Below are 27767 nucleotides of genomic sequence, written 5' to 3'. Positions count from 1 at the left end.
CAGTAGCATTAGGTATACAGAGGTACAATAACATGAAAATTTAGAGGTATGCAAACTGCCAAGCCACCCAGACAGTTGAGGTAAGAATGCAGGGAAGGACGGATGTCTTCTAAATGTCCCTGAAATCCTTACTTCAAGGAAGCTTTTCTTCAGATTGTGGCTACTTTTTGTCTGTTTTGTTTGTTTTTTGTTTTGTTTTGTTAGGCTGGCACTTTTTTTACTTCTTTGAGGAATACACATTTAAGCATTACATGAGTAAGTTTTACATTTTATTGTACTTAAATTAAATTTTACTGCTTAATACTGACTGAACACAAGTATATACCGGTCTAACTGAAAATCTGCAGATGTTTGAAATGGAAAGACAAATGGATGGATGGCTTCAAGGATGTGTGAAAACAAATAGTAAACATTAACTGAAGGATCCAGGGGGTGGTGACACTTCTGGGTTTCTGTACGATGACAGCAGGTGATACTCACGTAAACTCCATAGGGACAAGAGGGGCACAGCCCCGACCAGGCCTGAACCTGGGCTGCCACGTACTGAGCTGGGAGAGGCCTGGTTGCTGGCACAGACTGACCTGCGGCTTCTTGAGTTATGTTCTTTCCTTTGCTGGGGATAACCCTGAGAAGGGTACCCCAGACCTTGACGGCAGGGGGTGTGGTGCGAGAGTGGGGCTGCTGTGCCACTCAGGGCCCTTGGCATGGGCCTGAGCACCTGGTCCGTAAGCGTGAAGCCTCATCAACCAAGCCCGGCCCAGCACCAGCATCTCCAATCACAGAAGCGGACACCTCCCAGGGGAGCCAGGGGGTCATGACTGCCTCTATGCTGTGATAACCTGAAAGCAATTCTGGCTTAGAGAAAATCAAAAGACATGGAAATAACCCATGTGCCTATCACCCCAGGAATGGATTAACAAACTATGGCATATGTATACGATGGAATACTATTCAGCCATAAAAGATAGAGACTTTACATCTTTTGTATTAACCTGGATGGAGCTGAGAAACATTCTTCTTAGTAAAGTATCTCAAGAATGGAAAAGTAAGTATCCAATGCACTCAATATTAATATAGAACCAGCAGATGAACAACCACATGCCCACACAGAAAAAGTCAATTCAATTCTAGATGGGGAAGTGGGAGGAGGAAGGGGATTGGTAAGCTCTCACTGTAATGTTCACAGGGGGTCTACAGCACACACCTCCTGGGTGAAGGGCTCAACTACATCTTGAACTTTACCTAACAAACGCAAACAATAAAATCTAATTGTCTGTACTCCCATATTAATCCGAATTTAAAATAAAAAATTAAATTAAAAACAAAAATAAAAAAAGAGCACGGTGAACTTCTGTGTCCAAGGGAGCATGTCTCCAACAAAAGGCATCTTCAGTGGCCCCAGAAAGGTGCAGCCATAGCACTCCCCCCATCCTATAGGGGCTGTGGAGAGTGACAACAGGCTCACTGTCAAGGGAACGCTGGGGTCTGGAAGGAACTATTTTGGCTACACACAAAGCTTCTTCACAGAAGTGCTTGACCGGTGACAACCTGTAGAAATAGCACCAACAAGAAACGTGTCCTTGGGTCAGGATGAGCTTGCCCAAGTCACCTGACTGATGGCTGCTGTACTAACAGCCTCTCCCCATGTGGAAGGAGCCTGGTTCTGGCAGGCATAACTTCAGTGACCTGGGGGAGCAAGCCTGCATCTCTCCAGGGACTAAGACAGACAACAAAAGGCAACCTGAAATCTCCTAGGTGTGCTGGATGAAGATTGGCTATTCAAGCTCTGACCCTTGAAGGGACTCCTAAGGAATTAATTCCCGGCCTGAGCAGGCTGCTTCCAAATAGGTCTGAGGGGTTTTCACAGGAAATGAAACTGTGGTAAACTCCGTGCTTGTGTGGGTTATAAACATATATACCAAAGAACTAAAAACATTTTATAAGGAATGTTCTATATGTAATAATTTTAATGAATACCAAAATATCCAATTCCAAAAGCTAATAGCCACACCAGCTTGAGAGATGCTTGTCACCACTGCAATTCACTAAGAAAAGCTCTGAGAAATTTATCTGCTCTGTCCCTTTCACATGTTGTATCCACAGGTCAAAATGAGCTTTATCTGTAAAGTACAAAGTGGATCATAGTGTCCCTTGTTGACTAAATTTTAAATCATGTAAACAGTGGTGAATCATTAACTCTAAAATATCAAAACATGGTAACCTCCCCACTAAGGCAATCACATTAATTTTCCTAAGACGACAATTAAATGTTTGCAAAGAGATATATTTACGTTTTAGATTCATTTGCTAACAAATTAAGGGTCATTTTGTCTTCTAAACATTTATGTGCTTTCTCTGAGTTAATTACTTGGCCTGATCTCTGGGATGCCAATAGGCAGATGCCCTGGGAAACAGAAGTAAAATCAATGCCAGGCTACGACTGCTGGGTGCTTTCTGGCCCACTCGGTCCTCTCGAGGCCCTGACCTCTGAGGCAGGCACCAGTATCGCCCTCCCCATTTTCAGAGGAGGAAACTGAGTCCCAGAGTATCAAGGCAACGTGTCAAGATGACAAGCCTTATGAGCACTGGCCTGGAATTCAAGCCCAGGCAGGATGGCTGCAGAGCTCGTGTTCTGCACGTCTGTCTTGTGTATCCTCTCAGGGTCACTGTCTGAGGCAACGCACTAAGTGCCCTGTGGGCAGTCAGGGCATACTGGAAGCAAATGGCTCTTGACTTGAGGTGGGGAGGGAGCAGCCTTTAAAAGTGCTTCCTGGAAAAATGGCATTAATGCTACAGCCTAGGGCTGACTGAAAGTTATCCAGGAGGGCTGAGAGGGATGGAGAGGAGTGTGGCAGGAAGTGCTTGCTAGGATGTGGGCAGGGACGGTGCCCCAGAAGCTTCAGCACAGGGCTGCAAGGGCTCCCCCAGCATATCCTAGAGGGCTGCACTGGGTATACATCCTAGGGCTGTCCTGAAGGTTGTCACAGGTATGCTCGCTCAGTTTTTTTTTCCAGAAACAAAGATATGTTTAAGACTCATAATGGGATAGTAGCCTGACTACCTTAAAGCGTTGTAGTGTCATCAAAAGAGCAAGGAAACAAGACATTTTCACGAGCATCTCAAGCATGGTGGTAAGTCTAAAGTAGCATTTGTCAACCTTTTTTAATCTCACTACAGGTAACTTTTGAACCTCTACGGCACACTTAAATTATATTGATCAAAAAAAGAAAAGAGTAAAAAAAAATATGCTTACAGTGCTTTGAACTTCTTTCTGAAATAATGATCTTTAAAAGTTTTTTTTGAAGTCTAATTATACTTTTTACTTAATTAGTTCTACACAAAAGGATTCCCTAGTCAATTTGTTTCAGACCAGTTGACTATATCCATAAGCAGCAGTACTTTATCTTATTTTATACTTGTACTTTAAGTAAGGTTTTAAGTTGAAATGTCATTATTTTCTTATCTGAAGGATTGAAGGAAACAGGAACCCAGTGGCTTGGAGGTTTGGGAAGAACACTTGGTGATGGTGGTTCACTAAATTTGGCTCCAGCATAGTTTTGATTAGCTTGAGATTTAAAAAGTAAGCTGGGACTTGATAAGCTAGAGTTCCAATGTTCATTATTTGAAAAATTTTTGTTCTTCTCCCCATTTTGCATGGCTTGCCATGTACCTGCAGATGAGTTATAACCATGTCCTCTTTCTTTTTTCTTATCAACAATCTTCATCTGGGAATTCTGATCCTTGGTCTTCTGTCTATTAATCTGTTGTTGGTTCTCTTTTTTTTATTGCTAAATCATAGCTGTATACATTAGTGCAATCAAAGGGTACAATGTGCTGGTTTCATATACAATCTGAAATATTCTCATCAAACTGTTCAATGTAGCCTTCATGGCATTTCCTTAGTTATTGTATGTAGACATTTGTATTATGCATTTAGTAGGTTTCGCCTGTACCCATACTAAGATGCACTGTAGGTGTAGCCCCACTCATTACCCTCCCTCCACCCCAACCTCCCCCCTCCCTTACCCCTTTCCCCATATTCTTGTACTATAGTTGGGTTATAGCCTTCATATAAAAGCTATAAATTAGCTTCATAGTAGGGCTGAGTACATTGGAAACTTTTTTTCCATTCTTGAGATACTTTGCTAAGAAGAATATGTTCTAGTTCCATCCATTTAAACATGAAAGAGGTAAAGTCTCCATCTTTCTTTAAGGCTGCATAGTATTCCATGGCATACATGTACCACAATTTGCTAGTCCATTCGTGGGTTAATGGGCACTTGGCCTTCTTCTATGACTTAGCAATTACGAATTGGGCTGCAATAAACATTCTGGTACAGATGTCTTTCTTACATTGTGATTTTTGGTCTTCTGGGTATAAACTTAGAAAAGGAATTATAGGATTGAATGGCAGGTCTATTTTTAGATCTCTAAGTAGTCTCCAAATATCCTTCCAAAAAGAATGTATTAATGTGCATTCCCACCAGCAGTGTAGAAGTGTGCCCTTTTCTCCACATCCATGCCAACATCTCTGGTTTTGGGATTTTGTTATGTGGGCTTCTCTTACTGGGGTTAGGTGATATCTCAAAATAGTTTTGATTTGCATTTCTCTGATGATTAAGGATGATGAGCTTTTTTTCATGTGTTTGTAGATTGTGCGTCTGTCTTCTTTAGAGAAGTTTCTCTTCAAGTCCTTTGCCCACCCTGAGATGGGATCACTTGCTCTTTTCTTGCTAATACGTTTGAGTTCTCTGTGGATTCTGGTTATTAAACCTTTATCAGAGGTATAACCCACAAATATTTTCTCTCATTCTGAGGACTGTCGGCTTGCTTTACTTACTATGTTCTTGGCTGTGCAGAAGCTTTTTAGTTTGATTAGGTCCCAGTAATGTATTTTTAGTACTGCTTCAATTGCTGGGGAGTCCTCCTCATAAAATATTTACCCAGGCCAATTCCTTCAAGAGTTTTCCCTGCACTTTCTTCAAGTATTTTTATAGTTTTCTTAAGTTTAAATCTTTTATCCAGTGAGAGTCTACCTTAGTTAATGGTGAAAGGTGTGGGTCTAGTTTCAGTCTTTTACACATCACCAGCCAGTTCAACCAGCACCATTGGTTAAATAGGGAATCTTTTCCCCACTGAATGTTTTTAAATTGGCTTGTCAAAGATCAAATAATGGTAAGTAGCTGGATTCATCTCTTGGTTCTCTATTCTGTTCCAGACATCTACTTCTGTTTTTGTGCCAGTACCATGCTGTTTTGATCACTATCGAGTTATAGTACAGTCTCAGGTCTGCTAGCATGATTCCTCCTGCTTTGTTTTTATTTCTGAGTAATGTTTTGGTTATTCGAGTTTTTTCTAATTCCATATAAAACCAAGTATAATTTTTTTCAAGATCTTTAAAATATGACAATGGAGCTTTAATAGGAATTACATTAAAATTATATATTGCTTCGGGTAGTATAGACATTTTAACAAAGTTGAGTCTTCCCAGCCATGAGCATGGTATGTTTTTCCATTTATTAACATCTTCAGCTATTTCTTTTCTTAAAGTTTCATAGTTCTCTTTATAGAGATCTTTTGCATCATTTGTTAGATAAACTCCCAAATATTTCATCATCTTTGGCACTACTGTGAAAGGAAGAGAGTCCTTGACTGTTTTTTTTTGGCTTGTCTATTGTTGGTATATATAAAGGCTACAGATTTATGGGTGTTGATTTTGTAGCCTGAGACATTGCCGTATTCCTTGATCACTTCTAAAAGTTTCGTAGTAGAATCCCTACTGTTTTCCAGATATACGATCATGTCATCTGCGAAGAGTGAATGTTTGATCTCTTCTGACCCTATGTAGATACCCTTGATCGCCTTTTCTTCCATAATTGCAATGGCTAAAACTTCCATTACAATGTTAAACAGCAATGGAGACAGTGGGCAACCTTGCCTGGTTCCTGATCTAAGTGGAAATGATTTCAATTTAACTCCATTCAATATGATATTGGCTGTGGGTTTGCTGTAGATGGCCTCTATTAGTTTAAGAAATTTCCCTTCTATACCAATTTTCTTAAGTGTTCTGATCATGAAGGGATGCTGGATATTATCAAAAGCTTTTTCTGCATCAATTGAGAGAATCATATGGTCTTTACTTTTTGGTTTGTTTATGTGCTGAATTACATTTATAGATTTACGTATATTGAACCAGCCTTGAAACCTTGGGATAAAGTCCACTTGGTCATCGTGTATAATATTTTGATGTGTTGTTGGATTCTGTTTGTTAGGATCTTACTGAGTATTTTTGCATCAATAGTCATTAGTGATATTGGTCTATAATTTTCTTTTCTTGTTGGGTCTTTCCCTGGTTTAGGGATCAAAGTGATGTTTGCTTCGTAGAATGTGTTGGGTAATATTCCTTCTTTTTGTGTATTTTGAAAGAGGTTTAGTAATATAGGTATTACTTCTTCTTTAAACGTTTGGTAGAATTCTAATGTAAAGCCATCTGGTCCTGGGCTTTTCTTTTTATGAAGATTTTGTATAGTTGATGCTATTTCAGAACTTGATATAGGCCTGTTCAATATTTCAACTTCGTCCTGGCTAAGTCTTGGTAGGTGGTGTCCTTCCAAGTATTGGTCGATTTATTTCAGATTTTCATATTTCTGAGAGTAAAGATTCTTGTAATATTTGTTAAGGATTTTTTGAATTTCTGAGGGGTCTGTTGTTATTCCATCGTTACCATTTCTGATTGATGAAATTAGAAATTTTACTTTTTTTCCTGGTTAGGTTGGTCAAAGGTTTATCTATATTATTGATCTTTTCAAAAAACCAACTTTTGGATTTATTGATCTGTTGTATAATTTTTTTATTTTCAATTTCATTTAATTCTGCTCTGATTTTGGTTATTTCTTTTCTTTTGGGGTTGGAATGTTCTTCCTACTCCAGTTGCATGAGATGTCCCATTAAGTTATTAACTTCCTCTGTTTCTGTTTTCTTGAGGAAGAAGGCCTGCAGTGCTATAAATTTCCCTCTTTTTGCAGTATCCCAGAGGTTCTGATAATTCATGTCTTCATTTTTATTTTGTTCCAAAAATTTGGTGATTTCGTTCTTAATCTCGTCTATAACCCATCTACCCTTCAGCATAAAGTTATTTAGCTTCCATGTTTTCGTATGGGTATGCAGATTCCTGCTGTTATTGAGTTCAATATTTATTCCATTATGGTCTGAATAGATGCAAAGAATAATTTCTATATTTTTAAATTTACTGAGTTAGATTTGTGGCCTAGGATGTGTTCGATTTTGGAGTATGTTCCGTGGGCTGATGAGAAGAATGTGTATTCAGTTTTGTTGGGCTGAAATGTTCCGTAGATGTTTGTTAATACAGCTGTTGAATGGTTAAGTTTAAATCTAAAATTTCTTTGCTTGGCTTCTTTCTGGAGGATCTATCTAGCACTGCTGAAGCGGTGTTAAAATCTCCTACTACTGTGGAACTGGAGCAAATCAAGTTGCTCATGTCTTTAGAGTTTCTCTTATAAATTGAGGTGCATTCTGGTTGGGTGCATAAATATTAATAATTGAAATCTCATTATATTGTGTATTACCTTTAACAAATATGAAGTGTCCATCATTATCCTTCCTTATTTGGTTGGTTTAAAGCATTGCATCTTTTGGTCTTCTGGGTATATGCCCAGTAGAGGGATTACAGGATTGAATGGCAGATCTATTTTTAGATCTCCAAGTGTTCTCCATATCTCTTTCCAAAAGGAATATATTAATTTGCATTCCCACCAGCAGTGCACAAGTGTTCCCTTTTCTCCACATCCACGCCAACATCTCTGGTCTTGGGATTTTGTGATATAGGCTAGTCTCACTGGAGTTAGATGGTATCTCAAAGTAGTTTTGATTTGCATTTCTCTAATGATTAAAGATGATGAGCATTTTTTCATATGTCTGATGGCTGAGCGCCTGTCTTCTTCAGAGAAGTTTCTCTTCAAATCCCTTGCCCAGCCTGCGATGGGATCCCTTGTTCTATTCTTGCTAATGCATTTGAGTTCTCTGTGGATTCTGGTTATTAAACCTTTGTCGGAGACATAACCTCCAAATATCTTCTCCCATTCTGAGGGCTGTCTGCTTATTTTACTTACTGTGTTCTTGGCTGTGCAGAAGCTTTTTAGTTTGATCAAGTCCCAGTAGTGTATTTTTGAAGCTGCCTCAATTGCACGAGGGGTCCTCCTCATAAAATACTCGCCCAGACCGATTTCTTCAATGGTTTTCCCTGCACTCTCCTCTAGTATCTTTATAGTTTCATGTCTTAAGTTTAAATCTTTGATCCAGTGAGAGTCTATCTTAGTTAATGGTGAAAGGTGTGGGTCCAGTTTCAGTCTTCTACAGGTTGCCAGTCAGTTCAACCAGCACCATTTGTTAAGTAGGGAATCTTTTAATAAATTGTGGTATATGTACACCATGGAATATTATGCAGCCTTAAAGAAAGATGGAGACTTTACCTCTTTCATGTTTACATGGATGGAGCTGGAACATATTCTTCTTAGTAAAGTATCTCAAGAATGGAAGAAAAAGTACCCAATGTACTCAGCCCTACTATGAAACTAATTTAGGGTTTTCACATGAAAGCTATAACCCAGTTACAACCTAAGAATAGGGGGAAGGGGAAAAGGGAGGAGAGGGAGGGGGCAGGTGGGTAGAGGGAAGGGGATTGGTGGGATTACACCAGTGGTGCATCTTACAAGGGTATATGTGAAACTTGTTAAACGGTCTGTGAAGCTAGTGAATGATGCCCCATGAATATATCAATGTACACAGCTATGATTTAATAAAAAAAAAAAAAGAAAGAAGAAAAAACAATAAAGCATTGCATCTGTGAATAGGATTGCAATGCCTGCTTTTTTCTGTTTTCCATTTGCCTGGAGTATAGATGGCCATCCCTTCACCTTGAGTCTATATTTGTCTTTTAATGTAAGATGAGATTCTTGTATGCAGCAGATATCTGGCTTGAGTTTTTGTATCCAGTCAGCCAACCTGTACTTCTTTAGAGGACAATTTAAACCATTCACATTAATTGAGAATTTTTGATAAGCCTTTCAAGAGTCCGGTGAACATTTTTAATCCTTTTGTGACTGTGGAAGTTGGAATTTGATCAAAACTTTCTGGGTGGGTTTACTTTTGTGGTGGAGGATTACGCTGGTCTTTATGGAGGATAGGTCTGAGAATATCCTGGAGAGCTGGTTTAGTAATGGCAAATTTCTTCAACATGTGAATGTCATTGAAGTATTTAATATCTCCATCATAAATGAAACTCAGTGTAGCTGGGTACAGGATCCTGGGTCGAAAGTTATTTTGTTTTAGGAGATTAAAAGTCAATAACCATCTTCTTGTAGCTTGAAAGGTTTCAGCAGAGAGATCTGCAGTTTTTCTAATATTCTTCCCCTTGTAGGTAATGGTTTTCTTTCATCTGGCTGCTTTCAGAATTTTCTCCTTCATATTAACTTTAGTGAAATTGATTATGATGTGTCTGGAGGATGTCTTACTCGTGTTGAGTCATGCTGGAGTTCTGAAACTGTCTGCTATCTGAATTTCAGAATCTCTTGTCATGTCTGGAAAGTCCTCTTTCATAATCTCATGGAAAGAGACCCTGTGCCTCGTGAAGCCACTTCATCGCTTTCGGAGATTCCTGGTACACGAATATTGGTTTTCTTCTAATTATCCCAGAGCTCTCTGAGAGAGTGATCTGTTTTTGCCCTCCATTTTTCTTCCTCTTTGCGAGTTTGGGAGCATTTGAAAGCTTTGTCTTCAATGTCAGAAATCCTTTCTTCTGCTTGCTCTATTCTGTTACTGAGGGATTCTACTGTGTTTCTTAGATCTTTGAAGGCTGCAACTTCTTGTCTCAATGTGTCAATATCTTTGGTCATTTGTCTTTGAATTCGTTGAATTCTTGAGACATCTTTTGGGTTACTGCTTGGAATTCTAATTCATTCTTAATTGCTATCCATATTCTGAATTCGATTTCTGACATCTCAGCTATCTGTTTGTGCATGGGATCTTGTGCTGTGTCTGTCCCATTGTTCCTTGGGGGAGATGATCTACTCTGATTATTTATATTGCCAGATTATTTCCATTAATTTCGCCTCATGATTGTTTTTCACCTTTGCCTCTGGCCATCCTCAGAGTTGGGGATGTGTCTCTCCAAGATTAGACTCCAGCAGGATCACTCAATTTTTGCTGGATCTTTGTAGGGAGTGACCATGTTTAGCTCCTCTGGGACTGCCCCACTCAGGGACTTCTGGTTGTGGGAGCAGCTCCAGAGTGTGACACACCCAGATCCAGCAACAGGGCTGGGGGTGGTGGTGGTGGTGCACACTGTTCTGGGAGTGCCTGGCACCCAGTGAGTTTGGCATGGAGGGCCCAAGGCTCCAGCAGTCTCTGGCCAAGAGAAGGGCTCCACGCAGAGACAGGGAGGGCTCCGGAGGGCATGCGGCTACCAGAGTCTCTGGCCAAATGAGAGGGCTGATGTGGAGGCAGGGAGAGTATAGGAGGGAGGACACCAGGTTGCGTGGTTCCCAGAGTTCATGTTCAGTGCATGCAGAGACCTGGCAGGTGTGGGTCGCGGGTCGCAGCGCAACTTGTATGGAAGTCTGGGGAGGCGCGGGTTGTGGGTCGTGGCACAGCTCTTATGGAGGTCCTGGTGGGCACTGATTGTGGGTCGTGGTGCAGCTCTTCCAGTGGTCTGAGCGGGCGCAGATCATGGGTCATGGGTCACGACGCAATTCTTATGGATGTCTGGGCAGGTACTGGTCGCGGGTCGTGATGCAGCTCGATCCTTTTTTATTTTTTTAATTAAATCATAGCGGCATACATTAATGCGATCATGGGACACCATACACTGGTTTTATAGACCGTTTGACACATTTTCATCACACTGGTTAACATAGCCATACTGGCATTTTCTTACTTACTGTGTTAAGACATATACATTCTACATTTACTAAGTTTCACGTATACCCTTATAGGATGCACCGCAGGTGTAATCCCACCAATCACACTCCCTCTGCCCCCCTTCCTCCCCACGCTTTCCCCTTCCCCCTATTCTTAGGTTATAACTGGGTTATAGCTTTCATGTGAAAGCCATAAATTAGTTTCATAGTAGGGCTGATTACATTGGATACTTTTTCTTCCATTCTTGAGACACTTTACTAAGAAGAATATGTTCCAGCTCCATCCATGTAAACATGAAAGAGGTAAGGTCTCCATCTTTCTTTAAGGCTGCATAATATTCCATGGTGTACATATACAACAATTTATTAATCCATTCGTGGATCAGTGAGCACTTGGGCTTTTTCCATGACTTAGCAATTATGAATTGGGCTGCAATAAACCTTCTGGTACAAATATCTTTGTTACAATGTGATTTTTGGTCTTTATGCCTAGTAGAGAAATTATAAGATTGAATGGCAGATCTATTTTTAGATCTCTAAGTGTTCTCCAAACATCTTTCCAAAAGGAATGTATTAATTTGCATTCCCACCAGCAGTGTAGAAGTGTTCCCTTTTCTCCACATACACGCCAACATCTCTGGTCTTGGGATTTTGTGATATGGGCTAATCTTACTGTAGTTAGATGATATCTCAAAGTAGTTTTGATTTGCATTTCTCTGATAATTAAAGATGATGAGCATTTTTTCATAAGTCCGTAGGCTGTGCGCCTGTGTTTCAGAGAAGTTTCTCTGCAAGTCCCTTGCCCTGCCTGTGATGGGATCACTGGCTCTTTTCTTGCTTATGCGTTTGAGTTCTGTGTGAATTCTGGTTATTGAACCTTTGTCGGAAACATAACCTGCAAATATCTTCTCCAATTCTGATGGCTGTTTGCTTGCTTTACTTACTGTGTTCTTGGCTCTGCATAAGCTTTTTAGTTTGATCAGGTCCCAGTAGTATATTTTTGAAGCTGCTTCAATTGCCCAGGGGGGTCCTCCCCATAAAATACTCACCCAGACCAATTTCCTCAAGGGTTTTCCCTGCACACTCTTCTGGTATTTTTATAGTTTCACGTCTTAAATTTAAATCTTTAATCCAGTGAGAGTCTATCTTAGTTAATAGTGAAAGGCATGGGTCCAGTTTCAGTCTTCTACAGGTTGCCAGCCAGTTCACCCAGCACCATTTGTTAAATAGGGAATCTTTTCCCCACTGAATGTTTTTAATTGGCTTGTCAAAGATCAAATAACAGTAAGTAGCTGGATTCATCTCTTGGTTCTCTATTCTGTTCTCTATTTTGTGCCAGTACAATGCTGTTTTGATCACTATCGATTTATAGTATAGCTGAGGTCTGGTAGGGTGATTCCTCCTGCTTTGTTTTTATTTCTTAGTGTTGTTGGCTATTCGAGGTTTTTTCTGATTCCATATAAAATGAAGTATTATTTTTTCAAGATCTTTAAAGTATGACACTGGAGCTTTTATAAGGATTGCATTAAAATTGTATATTGCTTTGGATAGTATGGACATTTTAACAATGTTGATTCCTCCCAGTCATTAGCATGGTATGTTTTTCCATTTGTTAACATTTTCAGCTATTTCTTTTCTTAGAGTTTCATAGTTCTCTTTATAGAGATCTTTCACATCCTTTGTTAGATAAACTCCCAAATATTTCATCTTCTTTGGTACTACTGTGAATTGAATAGAATCCTTAACTGTTTTTTTGGCTTGTCTATTGTTGGTATATATAAAGGCTACCGATTTATGAATGTTGATTTTGTAACCTGAGATGCTGTTGCATTCCTTGATCACTTCTAAGAGTTTTGTAGTAGAATCCCTGGTGTTTTCTAGATATACAATCATATCATCTGTGAAGAGCGAAAGTTTGATCTCTACTGACCTTATATGGATACCCTTGATTGCCTTTTCTTCCCCAATTGCGGTGGCTAAAACTTCCATTACAATGTTAAAGAGCAGTAGAAACAATGGGCAGCCTTGTCTGGTTCCTGATCTGAGTGGAAAGGATTTCAATTTAACTCCTTTCAATACGATATTGGCTGTGGCTTTGCTGTAGATGGCCTCTAGTTTTGGAAATGTCCCTTCTATATCAATTTTCTTAAGTTTTCTGATCATGAAAGGATGCTGTATATTATCAAAAGCTTTTCTGCATCAATTGAGAGAATCATATGGTCTTTGTTTTTTAATTCGTTTATGTGCTGAATTATACTTATAGATTTACGTATGTTGAACTAGCCTTGAGACCCTGGGATAAAACTGACTTGGTCATGATGTCTAATTTGTTTAATGTGTTGCTGGATTCTGTTTGTTAGGATCTTGTTGAAATTTTTGCATCTATATTGATTATAATTTTCTTTTCTTATTGGGTCTTTTCCTGCTTTGGGGATCAGGGTGATGTTTGCTTCATAGAACGTGTTGGGTAGTCTTCCTTCTTTTTCTACATTTTGGAACAGGTTGAGTAGTATAGGTACTAATTCCTCTTTAAAGGTTTGATAGAACTCTGACATGAAGCCATCTAGTCCCGGGCTTTTCTTTTTAGGGAAGTTTTGTGTGGTTGATGCTATTTCAGAACTCCATCTGGGCCTGTTCAACATTTCCACTTGATTCTGGCTAAGTCTTGGAAGGTGACGTGCTTCCAAGTATTGGTCAATTTCCTTCAGATTTTCATATTTCTGAGAATAAATTTTCTTGTAATATTCATTAAGGATTTTTGAATTTCTGAGGAGTCTGTTGTTATTTCGTCTTTGTCGTTTCTGATTGATGAGATTAGAGATTTTTTTCTTTTTTTCCTGTTTAGGTTAGCCAAAGTTTTATCTATTTTATTGATCGCAGCTCGATCTTTAAAAATTTTTGCAGCACATCTAAGATCCTCTCACAGCTTCCTGGTGGAAAACCACTGGTGTGGAGAAAAACTTGCCAGAGCTCCAAATCTCAACAATCACGTAAATTTGATAGATAATTTTAAATTATCAGACTGTCTTACATCAGGTTACAAATTTAAGACTCTTACAATCAAGTGATTGGAAGCAGTCATGTAACTTTATAAGGGACAAGGGATATAAAATATTATCCATGGCAGGGAATGTACCAAACCATGCAGCTTTAAAGATCACAATTCTGGACTGAATGAGAGTAATCAAAGTATTCTGAAAATGGAGAGTGAGATATCAGAGGTAGCAGCGGCACTGGGGAGGAGCCTCATCCTCAGGGGAAGTAGGTTCTGTATGCAGTGGCAAAGACTGGGATTCGTTGAAAGCTGTAACTGAAGCCTGCCTGCATTTCTCTTCCTTATCAATACATATTGGCACCTGTCTTGCCTTGCTCAAAGTATAGGGTGAAAGCCAGAGGAAAACCATAAAACACTATCCGTATAAATATTGTTACCAACCTACACGAAATGCTATAATTTTTTCAGGTTCCACGGAGGAAGTCATTAATTCAATATGATTTTAAAAGAACAGATACATTCAGGTATGATTTGTATTGCAGGAATTGAATGCTCTTAGTGGATGAGCAGTTCATTAGACTAAGCAGAGGATTCTCTGCATTTCCTCTCTGAATTAGACAGAAGATGACTCATGGTGGGTTTGAAAGATATTCCACTCCATCTTGTGAACAAAGACACTGCCGCTATTTTTAAAATTATGACTGTTAAGAACCAGACTGATTTATTACCCAGATTGCATTCAGACAAATATGACAAAAACCCAAGAAGGAACCATTTTGAGAGCTCCTTTTCACATGAGCTATTTAAACATACATATCTATTTGCATTCAGGATATAAATCTCACTACAGTGCCCCCATTAAAAAATGTGTCAGTGAATAAAATGCTAGCAGCTGATTTAGTGGGCAATTTACTAAAGAAAGACAGTGTGTAAACCTCTCAATTCTCCCTCCCAGAATTTATATCAAGGCAATGATAACAGATAATGTTTATACGTATGGATGCCAATCAGGCATTTGGTACATTAGTCCACCCAAATTCACACAAAGGAGAAGGCAGCTTCCCTCTGGCACAGGAGAGGGGACCAGAATGGGTCATCAATTGCCCAGGGCCGCAGAGCAGACAAGTGCCGCCCCTCCAACACTCCCTGGCCAGAGCTCCCACCATGCTCATGCTTCCCTCTGGGCATTGCCAGAGAACATATTTTTACAATTAGCTGGAGTGTTGAATGCTAATGGTATCAAAATCTTCATATAGAGAATAATTTTTTGGAGTTTGGAGAACTTTGGAGCTTGAATCAACTTCAAAAATACCAGGTTTCCACATCAAACTGTGTGGCCCTTGCCTTTCTTCTGGTTGCTCTCATTGTAATAACGTCATGCTTGGGGGAGCCTACCTATGGCCTTGGAATAAAACAAGCTCCAAGGGGACAGAGCTACTGGAACAATTAATTTTGGGTCCCAGGCATCTGACTGAATGTCTCTGCCATCTGGGAGCCTTTGCGAGCACTGCTACCACCACTAAAGCCACCTCCCAGCCCGCACTGAGCCTGTCCCTGGTGTGCTGCTGCAAAGCCACCTCCCAGCCTGCCCTCAGTGTGCCCGCTGCAAAGCAAGCTTCACAGCGCTGGCCCCTCTCCTTGAGCTTGCTGGGGAGAAATGCTCTGGCTTCTGCCTACATTATTCTGGGCAACTAGACTCAGGTTCAAGTGGACATTATGCATAGCCTGGATGTAGCAAAGAAATTGAGTTAACTTGAAAATATCATAAAGGTTTTGCTGGGCATAATGGCTCAACCTGTAATCCCAGCACTCTGAGAGGCCGAGGCGAGTGGATTGCCCAAGCTTAGGAGTTCAAGACCAGCCTCAGCAAGAGTGAGACCCGTCTCTAAAAATAGCCAGGTGTGTGGCAGGAACCTGTAGTCCCAACTACTCAGGAGGCTGAGGCAAGAGGATCTTTTGAGACCAAGAGTTTGATGTTGCTGTGAGCTGTGATTATGCCACGGCACTCTACTGAGGGTGACAAAGTTAGACTCTGTCTTTAAAAAAAAAACCCAAAACATAAAGGTTTTACATAAAGAAGGTGAAGCGCTTGCCATAGAGATCACAGAAGCAGTCGCTTTCTCTCTCTCTCCCCCTATTTTTCTTCAGTCTGCAAATATCATTTCACCATGATTTTTATTGGCTATTTTGTTAGCTATAAAATTCTGTTTCTTTCCCCAGTTTGAATTCCATTGTCTTCCAGCTGCCGTGATTCCTGCTGCAAAGTCAAGCATCTGCATTAATTTTGCCCATGTGAAGGTGATGTGTCTTTTTATTCTCTAGATGCTTAAATAAACACCTTCTGCCTTTGGTCACCAGCATTTCAGAGATTTCCTTTATATTAATCTTTGGGACTTGGCAAATATTCTTGAGTGTGTGATTTCAAGTTTTCCATCCATTTATAGACTTCTAAGCTGTTCTTTCTTTAGATGTTGCTTCTAATTCTTTCTCTGTGGACTCCATTTCTTGGACTAAGATTATACTTAGTTTTTTTTTTTTATGTCAGTGAGGACTCAAGGGGATTTATTTTATACTTGGGTTACAATCCAGTCCTACTATGTTTATTTTGCTGCTTGCATTTTTAGTGCTGACCATTGTTTTGTCTTTTTATTGTCTGCAGTTCCCTTGGACATATGCCTGTCATCTCATGTGTGTGTGAAGTGAGTCACTAGCATTTCTTACTCACTGGCACTGCAAGATTCTTCAAGCTTATCTTGTGTAGTCCCTGCCCTCACCCCACAGTCTCATAGTCTGCCATTTCTCCCAGGAACCCTGGTGGTTTCAGTAGAGAACGGTATGAGAAGCCAGGAGCTTGCACTGAGTGTGCTAATTGCTCCTGGTGTGTTGTTGCTTCTATAACTTTCCCCTGACAGAGCAAGGAAATATGTATGTGTCTATCAACCCATGCACAGATCTATAAACATTTAGCTTGTTTTTAATTAATAAAATTTATTAAAAACCAAAGCCAAGGAATGTCCTGCCTCTGATCTATTTCTAATAACTCCAAGATATACTTTCTTGAATTCTCTGTCTATTAATCTCAGTGAGGGCATAAATGCATATGTGTATGCGTGTATATACGTACATATATACTAATATACCTATAAAAACCTACATATGTGTATATATGTACACATACATATATAATAATAATATAGTATTCACAATAATATAGTAATATAATATATTATTATATATGTCATTATTAGTAATCATATATATACATATATGCCTATAGACATACATAAGATATAAAAGCCTATCTGGTAGATAGACTAAACAGACACTTATAAAGTCTGATTTTCACGTGCAAGGCAGCCTTTGGTCAGCACCAGGGAGAGTCTGCTGCCGTCGTCTGTGGGGAAAGGCTGAGGAGGGCATGACAGTGACATGAAGACCATCCGAGAGCATCAGTAACCTAACAAGCACGGCAGGCTGTTGAGCCACGCTGACATCTTAGGGGGAAGGTTATTCTTCATTCGCTCTGACCCCACATACAAGTGATTTTTACATGGCCTGCCAGTCATAGTCTTTAAAGTTGGCCCAGCCCAGTCCCTTCTAAACTTATCAGACTTATCTAGAGGACCTGAAATGCAGAGTCCTGGGCTCCAGTCTGGGAGATTCTGATCTGAAGGCAAGGCCCAGGAATCTCAATTGCTTACCCACTCCTAGGTGATGCCAAGGTTGCCAGTCAGTGGACTATACCCCAAGCAGTGCTGGCCCAGAGCCCAGCTCTCTCCATGGGGAATGTGTGTGGTCTGCTTGGGGTGGGAGGAGGCAATGACAGCAAGGATCCATTTCAAAGAGCAAGTCTCACTTCCCAGCATGGCTGAGATGATACTCTCTGCAGGATGCTGGGCTGTCTGCATTACTTCATGGGTCAAACTGTTCACTCAAGGATGTTATGGTCCTAACCCCCAATTCCTATCAACGTGATCTCAATTGGAAACAGAGCTCTCTGGTAGAATTATTTACATAGGCTTAAAAACATGGAATGATCACATCCATCCTCTTCAAAATTTTCTGTGATTTGTGAGAACCCACTGCACGTTCATAGTGCTTCAGATGCTTTAATCTTGTAAGAAAAGGACTAGGTAAGAATGTGTTACTGCCATCAGCATAATTCTGAGTTAGGAGATTAAAAACAAGGAATAACATGTGTGTATATATATATATATATAAAAAGGCATTTATCTGACAAATCCTGTGTAACACCAGCAGAACCCAGGGACACTGTGAAAACGCCAATCACTTTTAGCAAGCAGTGGTTTCATGGTATTCATCAAACCATGTCAACTGTTGACAGCAGAGCTGATGGTGGATGTGGCTGGATAAACCCAGCCTCGCAGAGGGTGGAATTTGATCATTTAAGTAGATGACTCCTGACCGGCAACAAGCCTCCCCCAAATATTCCTCATCACCCTGCCTCCAAGGTTCACTTAAATAAATTATAGTCTTCCATTCTTTTAACCTTATCACTGTTTAATATTTAAACACAGATCCCATTTCTCAACTTTACCACCAACAGCACTCAGAGGGAATCTTTTCTCTTTCTCCCCAGCTTTCCCAGGACTTTTCTTATGTGTAAATAGATCACTATTAAAATTCTACCAAGAATTCAGACCATTGTTTAAACACATTTGCCATTAATTATCAAAGTTAACTTTTTTGTTTGTTTGTTTTTAGAGACAAGAGTCTCACTTTATCACCCTTGGTAGAGTGCCATGGCATCACAGCTCACAGCAACCTCTAACTCTTGGGCTTAGGCAATTCTCTTGCCTCAGCCTCCCCTCCCTGGGGACTACAATTTGCCAGCCACAATGCCCAGCTATTTTTTGGTTGTAGTTGTCATTGTTGTTTGGCAGGCCCAGGCAGGTTTGAGCCCGCCAGCTCTGGTGTACGTGGCTGGTGCTCTAGCCGCTGAGCTACAGGCACCAAGCATCAAAGTTAACATCTTACTTAATCTCATCACCAGTAAGACAAATTATCATGGAATTTTAAGAGCCAACAAGTTATTCATATTAACAAATAATAAGATTAGTAGAAATCTAGCCCCCATCTGTATCCCACAACCTGCCAAAAAAAAAAAAATCATTAGTAAAATAGTGGAACATAGGAAAATTAAATACCAAAACCAAAAATAACAACAGCATCAGACCAGAAGCAAATCAAAAACATGCTCAAATACATTAGTAAGCAAAATGTCTCTCCTCATCTAATAATGTGCAAATAATGATGATCACTTAATACAATCACATTGTTAGGTAATTATCATGCTCAATCTACCCACAATGAAACTCAAAGTTTAATATAGTTTACAATAAGGGAAAGGAAGAAGCTAGAAATTGAAACTCAAAAGACATTTCACACCAGCCTCTTTTATTTGTGAATTCCCAGTAATACTCAATCCTTCTTATGTGTGTGGAAATATGTGGAGAACTCTCACCATCCATAAAATTGGTTTTTATAAATATGGTCAGCAGTGAGTAGTCCTACCCTGTTTCCCCGAAAATAAAACAGTGTCTTATTTTAAGGTGTGCTCCCAACGATGTGCTAGGTCTTATTTTCAGGGGACGTCTTATCTTTCCTGTAAGTAGGTCTTATTTTCGGGGAAACAGGGTAGTTAGGTTTATAGACATAATGTAAACATGGTCTTGAGTCAAAAATACGAATCAATACTAATCCCCCTTTTCTTATCCCAATTAAAACACTTAAAAAAGTAAGTTCACTTTGCATCAGTGATTTTGTCATAAATATCACTTAGGCATTATGGCTGCCCTGTTACAATTAGTTAAAGACAGATGATAGAAAAAAAATCCACATTTAGGATAGGATTACACAGAGCCTTAAGCCTCAGGGGAAAAAAGTCAAATCTTGTGTGTGTTTGTGTGTGTGTGCATACATGTGTGTTTTTCTGAGAGCTGTATGTTTTGAGTTGATTCCTACCTGCAGACGTTGTCACGATTTCTGTGGTGTTTCTCAGGCCCATGAAGTCAAACTGATAAAGCCGCCACGATTTCTGGTCAGCTGCCTCCACGGAATTTTTTCTCCATCTATAAATCATTTCTTCTTTGGGATAGCCATCTAAAAAGACAGAGCAAACGTTAGCACATGAACATGAAAAGTAGCAATAATTCTGACCAATTCATAGGGGTTAAAATTTTAGGCACATTTGTTCTCTAAATTTTCCTCAGAGACACAGAGACTCTAAAAATGAAGAGGCAGTGACTCTGCTTCCCGATCAGCCAGGTGCTACCCAGCCCAATGTACTCCTCAGGCTCAGGTGTTCCACTGCCCCACGTGATCCAGGGCCTTAGGTGCTCCACTGGCCCCAGGTATTCCCCAGCCCAGGGTGCTCCCTGCTCCCCACCCCCTTCCCAGTGCTCCAAAGCCCTGGGCGCTCCCCAGCCCCAGGCCGGGCCACTGATTGAGCGGCAGAGCCTTGGGGAGCCACCTTGCACTCAACCTTCAGTATCTCACTGGCGCAGGACACCCACCCTTTTCCAAACAAGTCTAACTACGGGGCTCACACTCATCACACTTTCCACCCTTCCCCAGAATTTCTTAGTCTCTCCAGGATTCCATAAATCAGTGGATCTTAGTCCTGCTCCTCTGACAGTAGGGTGAGCTGTGTCCTTTTTAAGGGTGAATCAAACCCTCCCCAGGTTGTTATTTTAGGAAGCAGGATCCTGGTGCTTCTGTTGCCTCACTGACCTCCTGCCTAAAGTGGGGGCCTTGTGAGCAGGTGCCCTGCCCTCCCCTCTGGCACTGTCACTGGGGCTGTGTGGCTCCCTGAGCCTGTGCCAAGATCCTGGGCAGATGCCGCTCCCTGCTGGTTGTACTGCTGGGTCCCCACCTGTGACCCCTGCCTGGACAGCATGGGTCCCTTGCTGCTGGCGGTCCCTGACCACCTGCTCTCTTTGCACTGTCCTATCTGCAGCCTCTGCAGCTGTGTCTGCCCTGCAGGGCGGGCCTAGGTCCCATGCTGTCACCCAGCACACAACAGCATTAGCATGATTAGCTTGCCATAGATTCATCTAGGTGCCAATGGCACGACTCTGGAAGAAATGTATGTCCTACCTTAATGAATTATCCTGAGTACAAAGAGCTCTGCTCTGCTGCACACCTATTTATGCAACATATTTATTAATGGTTGAAAATTGCTGATGAAATGTTTAGATCAGTTCGCAAAACTCTTTAAGACAATCCACTTTCTTGACCAACCCCCCTTTCTGCATGACATTGCTGGCTTGGCCACTCCATGCAAAGACCAAAATTAAAATCAGAACGCAGGCACACCTCTGTTCAGTCAAACATGAAGTGATCAAACATGTTACTTGGCCATCAGCCACTATCCCACTTCTTCCCATCCCCATGTCGTGATAAGAAGAGATACTCTACCTGGCAATTCTTCCTTTTTAGCTTTGTTTTTAAGAATAACTCCATTCAGATATAATTCATAAACATAAATTCACAGTTAGTGTGCACAGTTCAGTGGTTTTTAGGAAATTCTCAGAGTGATGCAACCATCACCATAATCTAACTTTGGAATGTTTCATCACCCCCAAACGACATTCTCCTCCCGATGCCCCCCACCTCTCTCACCAAGTCCTAGACAACCAGTAATATATTTTCTGCATCCACAAACTGCCCTGTTCTTGACAGGGCCTGTAAACATAATTGTACAGCACGCCACCTCCTATGGTCGCGGGCGTCAGCACTCCCTTCCCGCTGGCTGCTAACAGCACTTCCTGGCACAGCCACAGTACCCGACCTTGCCTCTCTCCACTCATCAGCTGATAAACATTTTGGTTGAGTCCACTTATTCAATATTATGAGCATTTGTGTACGAGATTTTCATCCAGATAGGTTTTCAGTTTGGGGGGAGTATATACAGAGGAGTGGAATTAGAGAGTCAAGGTAACTCTATGTTCAACATTTTGAGGAACTGCCAGACTGTTTTCCAAAGTGGCCGTGTCTTTAGCTCCTACCGTGTATGTGGGCTTCAACGTCTCCATATCCTCCCAGACACTTGTTAGCATCGGTCCTTATACTGTAACAATTGTAGTGGGGCTGAATTGACATCCAGGTGTTTTAATTTGCATTTCCCTCACGACTGGTGAGATTAAGCACATGTGTTTTCCTGCTTTTACTGGCAATCTGTGTGTCTTCTTTGGTCAGATCTTTTGTTAATTTTTTAAATAGGTTGTTCTTATGTTGCTGAGTCTTTAAGAGTTTTTATGTCTATTTTTGGTACAAACCCTTTATCAGATGTTTACAAATAATTTTTCCCATTCTGTGTCTCTTTTTTGAAGCAATTAGAATTTTTTTTTTTTTTTACTTGTGGTAACATAATACATAACATGAAATTTAACACGTTAGCAATTTTTAAGTATGTAGTTTGGTGGCATAAAGTACATTCACATTGGTGTGCAGTGGTTACCAATAGCCACCTTCAGAATTTCTTTCCTTTATGACAAAGTTAACTTATTTATTTATTTATTTATTTATTTTTGAGAGAGTCTCAACCTGTCGCCCTGGGTAGAGTGCCGTGTTGTCACAACTCACAGCAACCTCCAACTCTTGGGCTCAAGCAATTCTCTTGCCTCAGCCTCCCAAGTAGCTGGGATTATAGGTGCCCACCACAACACCCGGCTATTTTGTTGTTGTTGTTATTGCAGTTGTCATTGTTTTTAGCCAGCCCGGGCAGGCTCAAATCCACCAGCCTTGGTGTATGTGGCTGGTGCCCTACCCACTGAGATACGGGCGCCGCCCTATATTCACAGCGAAAGTGAATGGAGGGCACAGATTTCCCATATACCCTCAAATCCCACACACTCCTCCATAAACTCTGTTATATTATGTTGACAATTTTATGAGTACATTTATCTACATATATACACTATATATATATATACACACACACACACACACACACACATATATATAGGGAGAGAGAGAGAGACGGGATGGAGAGGAAGTGCGAGAGAGAATGAGAATGTATTGTTTCCAAATCTGATAACCTAATAGGAAAACATTAAAGACTTCTTTTATCTTTTAAAATGGAAAGCAGTATCATTTATCATTATATTCAATATAATACTTAATTCTAGTAAAATAGCTAAAATAATTGGAGGCATACAAATTAGAAACAAACGGAAGAGGAGAGATTAGAAAACAGAGAGTGAAGCCGCAGTTTTTAAAAATCTGCTTTCTTAGGAACTGCCAGGCAAGTTTGTGAAAAACCTAATTCCCAGGCCTCCACCCCTAGTAATTCTTATTACTAGGCCTGAAACCTGCCTTTTACAGAGCTTTCTGTGATTCTGAATCAGACAGTCCAGGGAGTGAGCTTTGAGAGAGAATAGAGGGAGAGGAGCCCCCAGGTCTGCCTGTGTGCACAGCAGCAGGTGAGGGGTCCAGAGTTTCCTGCAGTCCTTGTAGACCTGGGGACTGCGGATCCAATAAAACCATTTCTGCTCAACTGTCTAGGCTAGTGTGCACGGAATATGTATTTCAGAAATTCCCTTGTTTTCTTTAATCATGCTATCAATTCAAAGCAACCTGCCAACAGGCTGAGATCTGGGGCTTTGAGGAGGCAAACAGAAAAACTGAAAAAGCAGGTGGGGCTGGAGCTGCAGGTGGTTGGTGGAGTTGCAGCTGTGGACTGTGTCTGTTCCATCTGAGGCCTGTGAAGTTGTATTAAACAAACTAGTATTGCTGGGAAAATGAAATATGCGTCTGAGTACTTCACTCTATTTGGGGACTTGGAAGGATGGAACTGAAGAGAAAAAAATTACTGCTTCTCATTGGGTGAAGCAAAACAACTAACCTATTTTTCTGCCAGCATAAGAACTGGACCCACTGATTTCAGCACCAGTGAGGGGTGAAGACTCCCCGCTGTGCCCCACTTCAGCAAGGGAACTGTGTCTGCAAAACACTAGCTCAGTCCTGGGGTGGAGCTGATGGGAATGCTATTCTGTGTACATTATTTTACACTGAGAAATGTTCTTTATAAAACTTGCTGATTACTTTTTTTCAGATTATAAATGTTATGTCTACCTGGAAGAATTTTTGAAAATAGCATGCATATAAAATCTTTGAAAATAAAGTCAACTTTTAATTTAAGAACTTGAAAAACAAACAAACAAAAAAAAACAAATTAGAAACAAAGTTGTGTTTAAGTATCCAGAAGACAAAAAAAGAATAGAAAAATTAATACAAATAATCATAAAAATTTTCATAAAATACCCAGGCATATACACTTAAAAAATATGAAAATCCTGTCAGAGGAAGTCCATGCATTGGACCCAGGCAGCAGCAGATTAAATAGCGTTTGTGCATAGAAGAGACGAGACAACATATCGGTGCTGATTCACCCTCGTTTAATTGTAAACTTAGTATGATCTCAGTAAGAAGACATTAGCTTTTATTTCTCTTTCCAGAATTGATTATGAATTTTATTTGTAAGATAATCTAGCAAGAATGGCCAGAAGTACAATGGTGGGGGAGGTAGGGTAGTTAGCTTTCCTTGAGTTACTATGATACAAACCCTATGCTAAGCACCAGTTGTGTGTCAGCACGGCTGGTCAAATGTGGGGGGGATAGACACCAGTTTTCTTGGTAGCTTATGATGAAGGCAACGACCTGACTTAGTGAATTAATTCCTTTATAACTTTGTCTTTCAAAAAACTCTGCTAACAGTGACTCCAAATCCGGAAGGAAGTATCAATAAAAAAATGTACTTATAAAATTGTCAACATAAAAAAAGATGTAAAAAGCAACCTGGAAAAAAAAATCCCATAGGGAAAGTAAAAGACAAATAACAAGTTAGAGAAAATATAGTCAGTATATCACAGAAACATAATTGTACTGATAAACTTACAAGAAGAACAAGACCAAAACAACCAATAGAAAAATGATTTTTTTCCCCACAGTTAACAGAGGAAGAAATTAAAATGGCCCATAAAATGATAAAACAAAAAGACACACAACTTTGCTCCTAATAACAGAAAAGACCGGAAGGTCCTATGCTCCAGCAAATTGTGTGGAGATTTGATAGATAAAGGGAAAGAGTTATGCATTCTCCCTATCTTTCCTCTATGTGCTGAATATAAGGCTAAATAAACATTGATGTGGAAACTTTTAAAATAAACAAACCACTGACAAATGGAGGAAATGGTGTAATGAAGATACAGCCATGTTTCAGACTCTATGGGAACAGCAGCGCCAGAGCAAGGCTGACCCTCCCCTGCACCATCTGCCCCGACTTTGCTAAGGCAGCCCAGTAAGATTTGTTCCTTCTGCTGTGAGGCAGTAGGAACTACACAGCACTACCTACAACGTCAACAAGGTTCAGGTTTAACCACCAGCTGGCACCTCACATGACATCATGCCATCAGCCTAATCCCAGAGGCAGGAAACTCAGTAGCCAAAAGGGCTCAGCGTCTGCCCAAATAAATTTAAGGGAACAGACATAAGAGAAATATCAGCCAAATGCAATGCATAGACTTCAATACTGATTCAAACAAGCCACGTGTAGCAATGCCAACTGCAGAAACTGTGGATGTGTTTTGAGTTCTACGATACTAAGGGACCATATTAACTTTGTGCAATAATGATGTTGTATTAATAGAGGCACATGGCACATATCTATGAGGGGGACAAAATAATCCCCCTATATCTACAAGGGGTGCATTTCAAGGCCCCCGGTGAATCCCTACAACCGTGCACAGTACGGAACACAACTGCTATCACTCAGATCACATTTCTTTTTTTATTTTTATTTTTTTCAAAATCAGTCTTTTTATTCAAAAAGAATTTCTTACACTATGTTTATTCCTGAAAAACACTTTTATGCATGTATTCTTTTTTTATTAAAAAAATGCCCATATTATGCATCTGTTTGATAACTTCTTTTATTTGTGAATATGGGAAGAACATATTTGATACTCGTTAAGCATTCTTCTGTACATAATTTTGATAGCTGAACTAATGCTTTTCATTCAAGCACGTATTTCCTCATAGTAATTTACTTATTTTTCTGATAAGGTAATATGTGCTCATTATGGAACATTTAGAAAAATTCAGGAAAACATAAAGAAAATTAATTTTGCTCATACTCTTGATACACGTAAACATGAAGGTGGTTAACATTTTCATCATATGTCCCTTATATTCTTTTTTTTAATAAAAAAATAAAATATCAGACCACATTTCTATTCATGTCTTCCACTCACATATTTAATGCTTTTCCCATCCTAACTCAGCATTTATTACTCACTATTGCCATAACCTTGCAGTGTGAGATATGACAGCAAAAATAGTATGAATTTCTTTCTCATTCTACACAGTTCTGCCAGTAGAATTGTTCTTACTATAGATCTTAGCAACCTCAGCATACAATTCTTTTTCTTTCCCAAGTGGAGAACATTGATGTTTTCACTTAAAAAAATCACTTTATGGTTTCTCTTCAGCAGATCCAAATTCCCAGCATCACTACTTTAGAGCCTGGCATCCATTGTTTGGTCAAATATGGGTTATTTGAATATAAGCAGCATGGACCAAAACAGGCAATCTGATAACCACAACGGCTACGAGACTCACAGGTGGGTAGTATGAACACCACGGATACTCTGCGGACAAAGGGGTGATTCAAGTCCTGGGCTGGACGGGGCAGGATGGAGCAGGATGGTGCAAAATTTCATCATGCTGCCCAGATTAGCATGCAATTTAAAGCTTATAAATTGGTAATTGCTTATTACCAGAAATTTCCATTTAATATTTTTGGACCAAGGTTAACTTAGGGTAACTGAAACTGCAGAAAGTGAAAAAGCAGATTAGGGGAGACTACTTTTTTTTTTTTTTACAGGAAAATCTCTATAATGCAACATTTATTTTAAAGTATTTTTTAGCAAATATGAGAGGCCATGATATGAAGCCAGAATAGCAAGAAGGTGACGCTGAGTAGCTAGCACACATGGTTTTGTGTCCCTGTATCTATTAAACATTAAAACTCAAGTCTAGGGGGAGGAGACAAGATGGCTGACTGAAGCCAGCTTTCCACAGAGGCTCCCATCCAGAGGAGAGTTAAAGGACAAAAATTCAGCAAGTAACCTGGTGGATTTGAGCTGCACTAAGAGAGAAGGTTGAAGAACGCACATCAACCCTGCTGAGGCGAGCTGCAACCACAAGGATATAAACAAAAGGTACAAAATCCATCACCAAGCGGACGGGAGTCCCCTCCCTCATGAGAACAGCTCAGAGTACCCCACAAACAATCGGGCAGAGTTCAAAGGTCCTCCCACTACACTCCATGGGAGAGACCCTCTAAAAACTGGACCTACCTCCCCTACTAGGTTGCCACAGCGTCCTCCTGCCAGGCATAAAACTGTATAAAACTGTATATAGTCTCTACCTGGAATTTTGAGCTCCCAGCGTTCCTCTCCACTCACATTGAGGTCTGGAGGCCAGTCCCCAGGAGTTCAGAGTCTTGGGTGATTTCTCCAGGGGGGTGGATGGTGCCTGGACTGCAGCTGGTCGGTGCCGGCTCTGGGGCATGGGAGTGAGGAGAGGACAGTTGGCGGAGAGGGGACCGCATTGGATCTGCGGTTCCCTGAGGCACAGTGTGACAGCCGTCTTTTGGCGACAATATGGCCAGGCATAAAACTGTGTAAAACTGTGTGTGTTCTCTGCCCACAACCCTGGGCTGCCAGCGTTCCCCTCTGCTCTTGCTGAAAGGGCTGGAGGCCTGTCCCCAGGAGTCCAGACTCTTGGGCGATTGCTCGAGGGGTGTAGACAGT

The 27767-nt window shown here is 40.5% G+C and overlaps 1 protein-coding gene across 1 annotated transcript in view; it reads right to left on the bottom strand.

Annotated features, from left to right (window-relative positions):
* Nucleotides 1-27767, bottom strand: part of GABRG3 (gamma-aminobutyric acid type A receptor subunit gamma3) — a 774385-nt gene that overhangs the window by 72590 nt on the left and 674028 nt on the right. Inside the window, exon 6 of the mRNA XM_053582023.1 lies at nucleotides 19915-20052. Within this exon, the coding sequence (XP_053437998.1) occupies nucleotides 19915-20052 (138 nt within the window). The remainder of the gene's footprint in view (nucleotides 1-19914; nucleotides 20053-27767) is intronic.

This window comes from Nycticebus coucang, chromosome 2 (assembly GCF_027406575.1).
Source record: "Nycticebus coucang isolate mNycCou1 chromosome 2, mNycCou1.pri, whole genome shotgun sequence".
Lineage (NCBI taxonomy): Eukaryota > Metazoa > Chordata > Mammalia > Primates > Lorisidae > Nycticebus > Nycticebus coucang.
The sequence above is the reverse complement of the archived record's forward strand: the minus strand, read 5'-3'. Positions and strand labels throughout refer to the sequence as shown.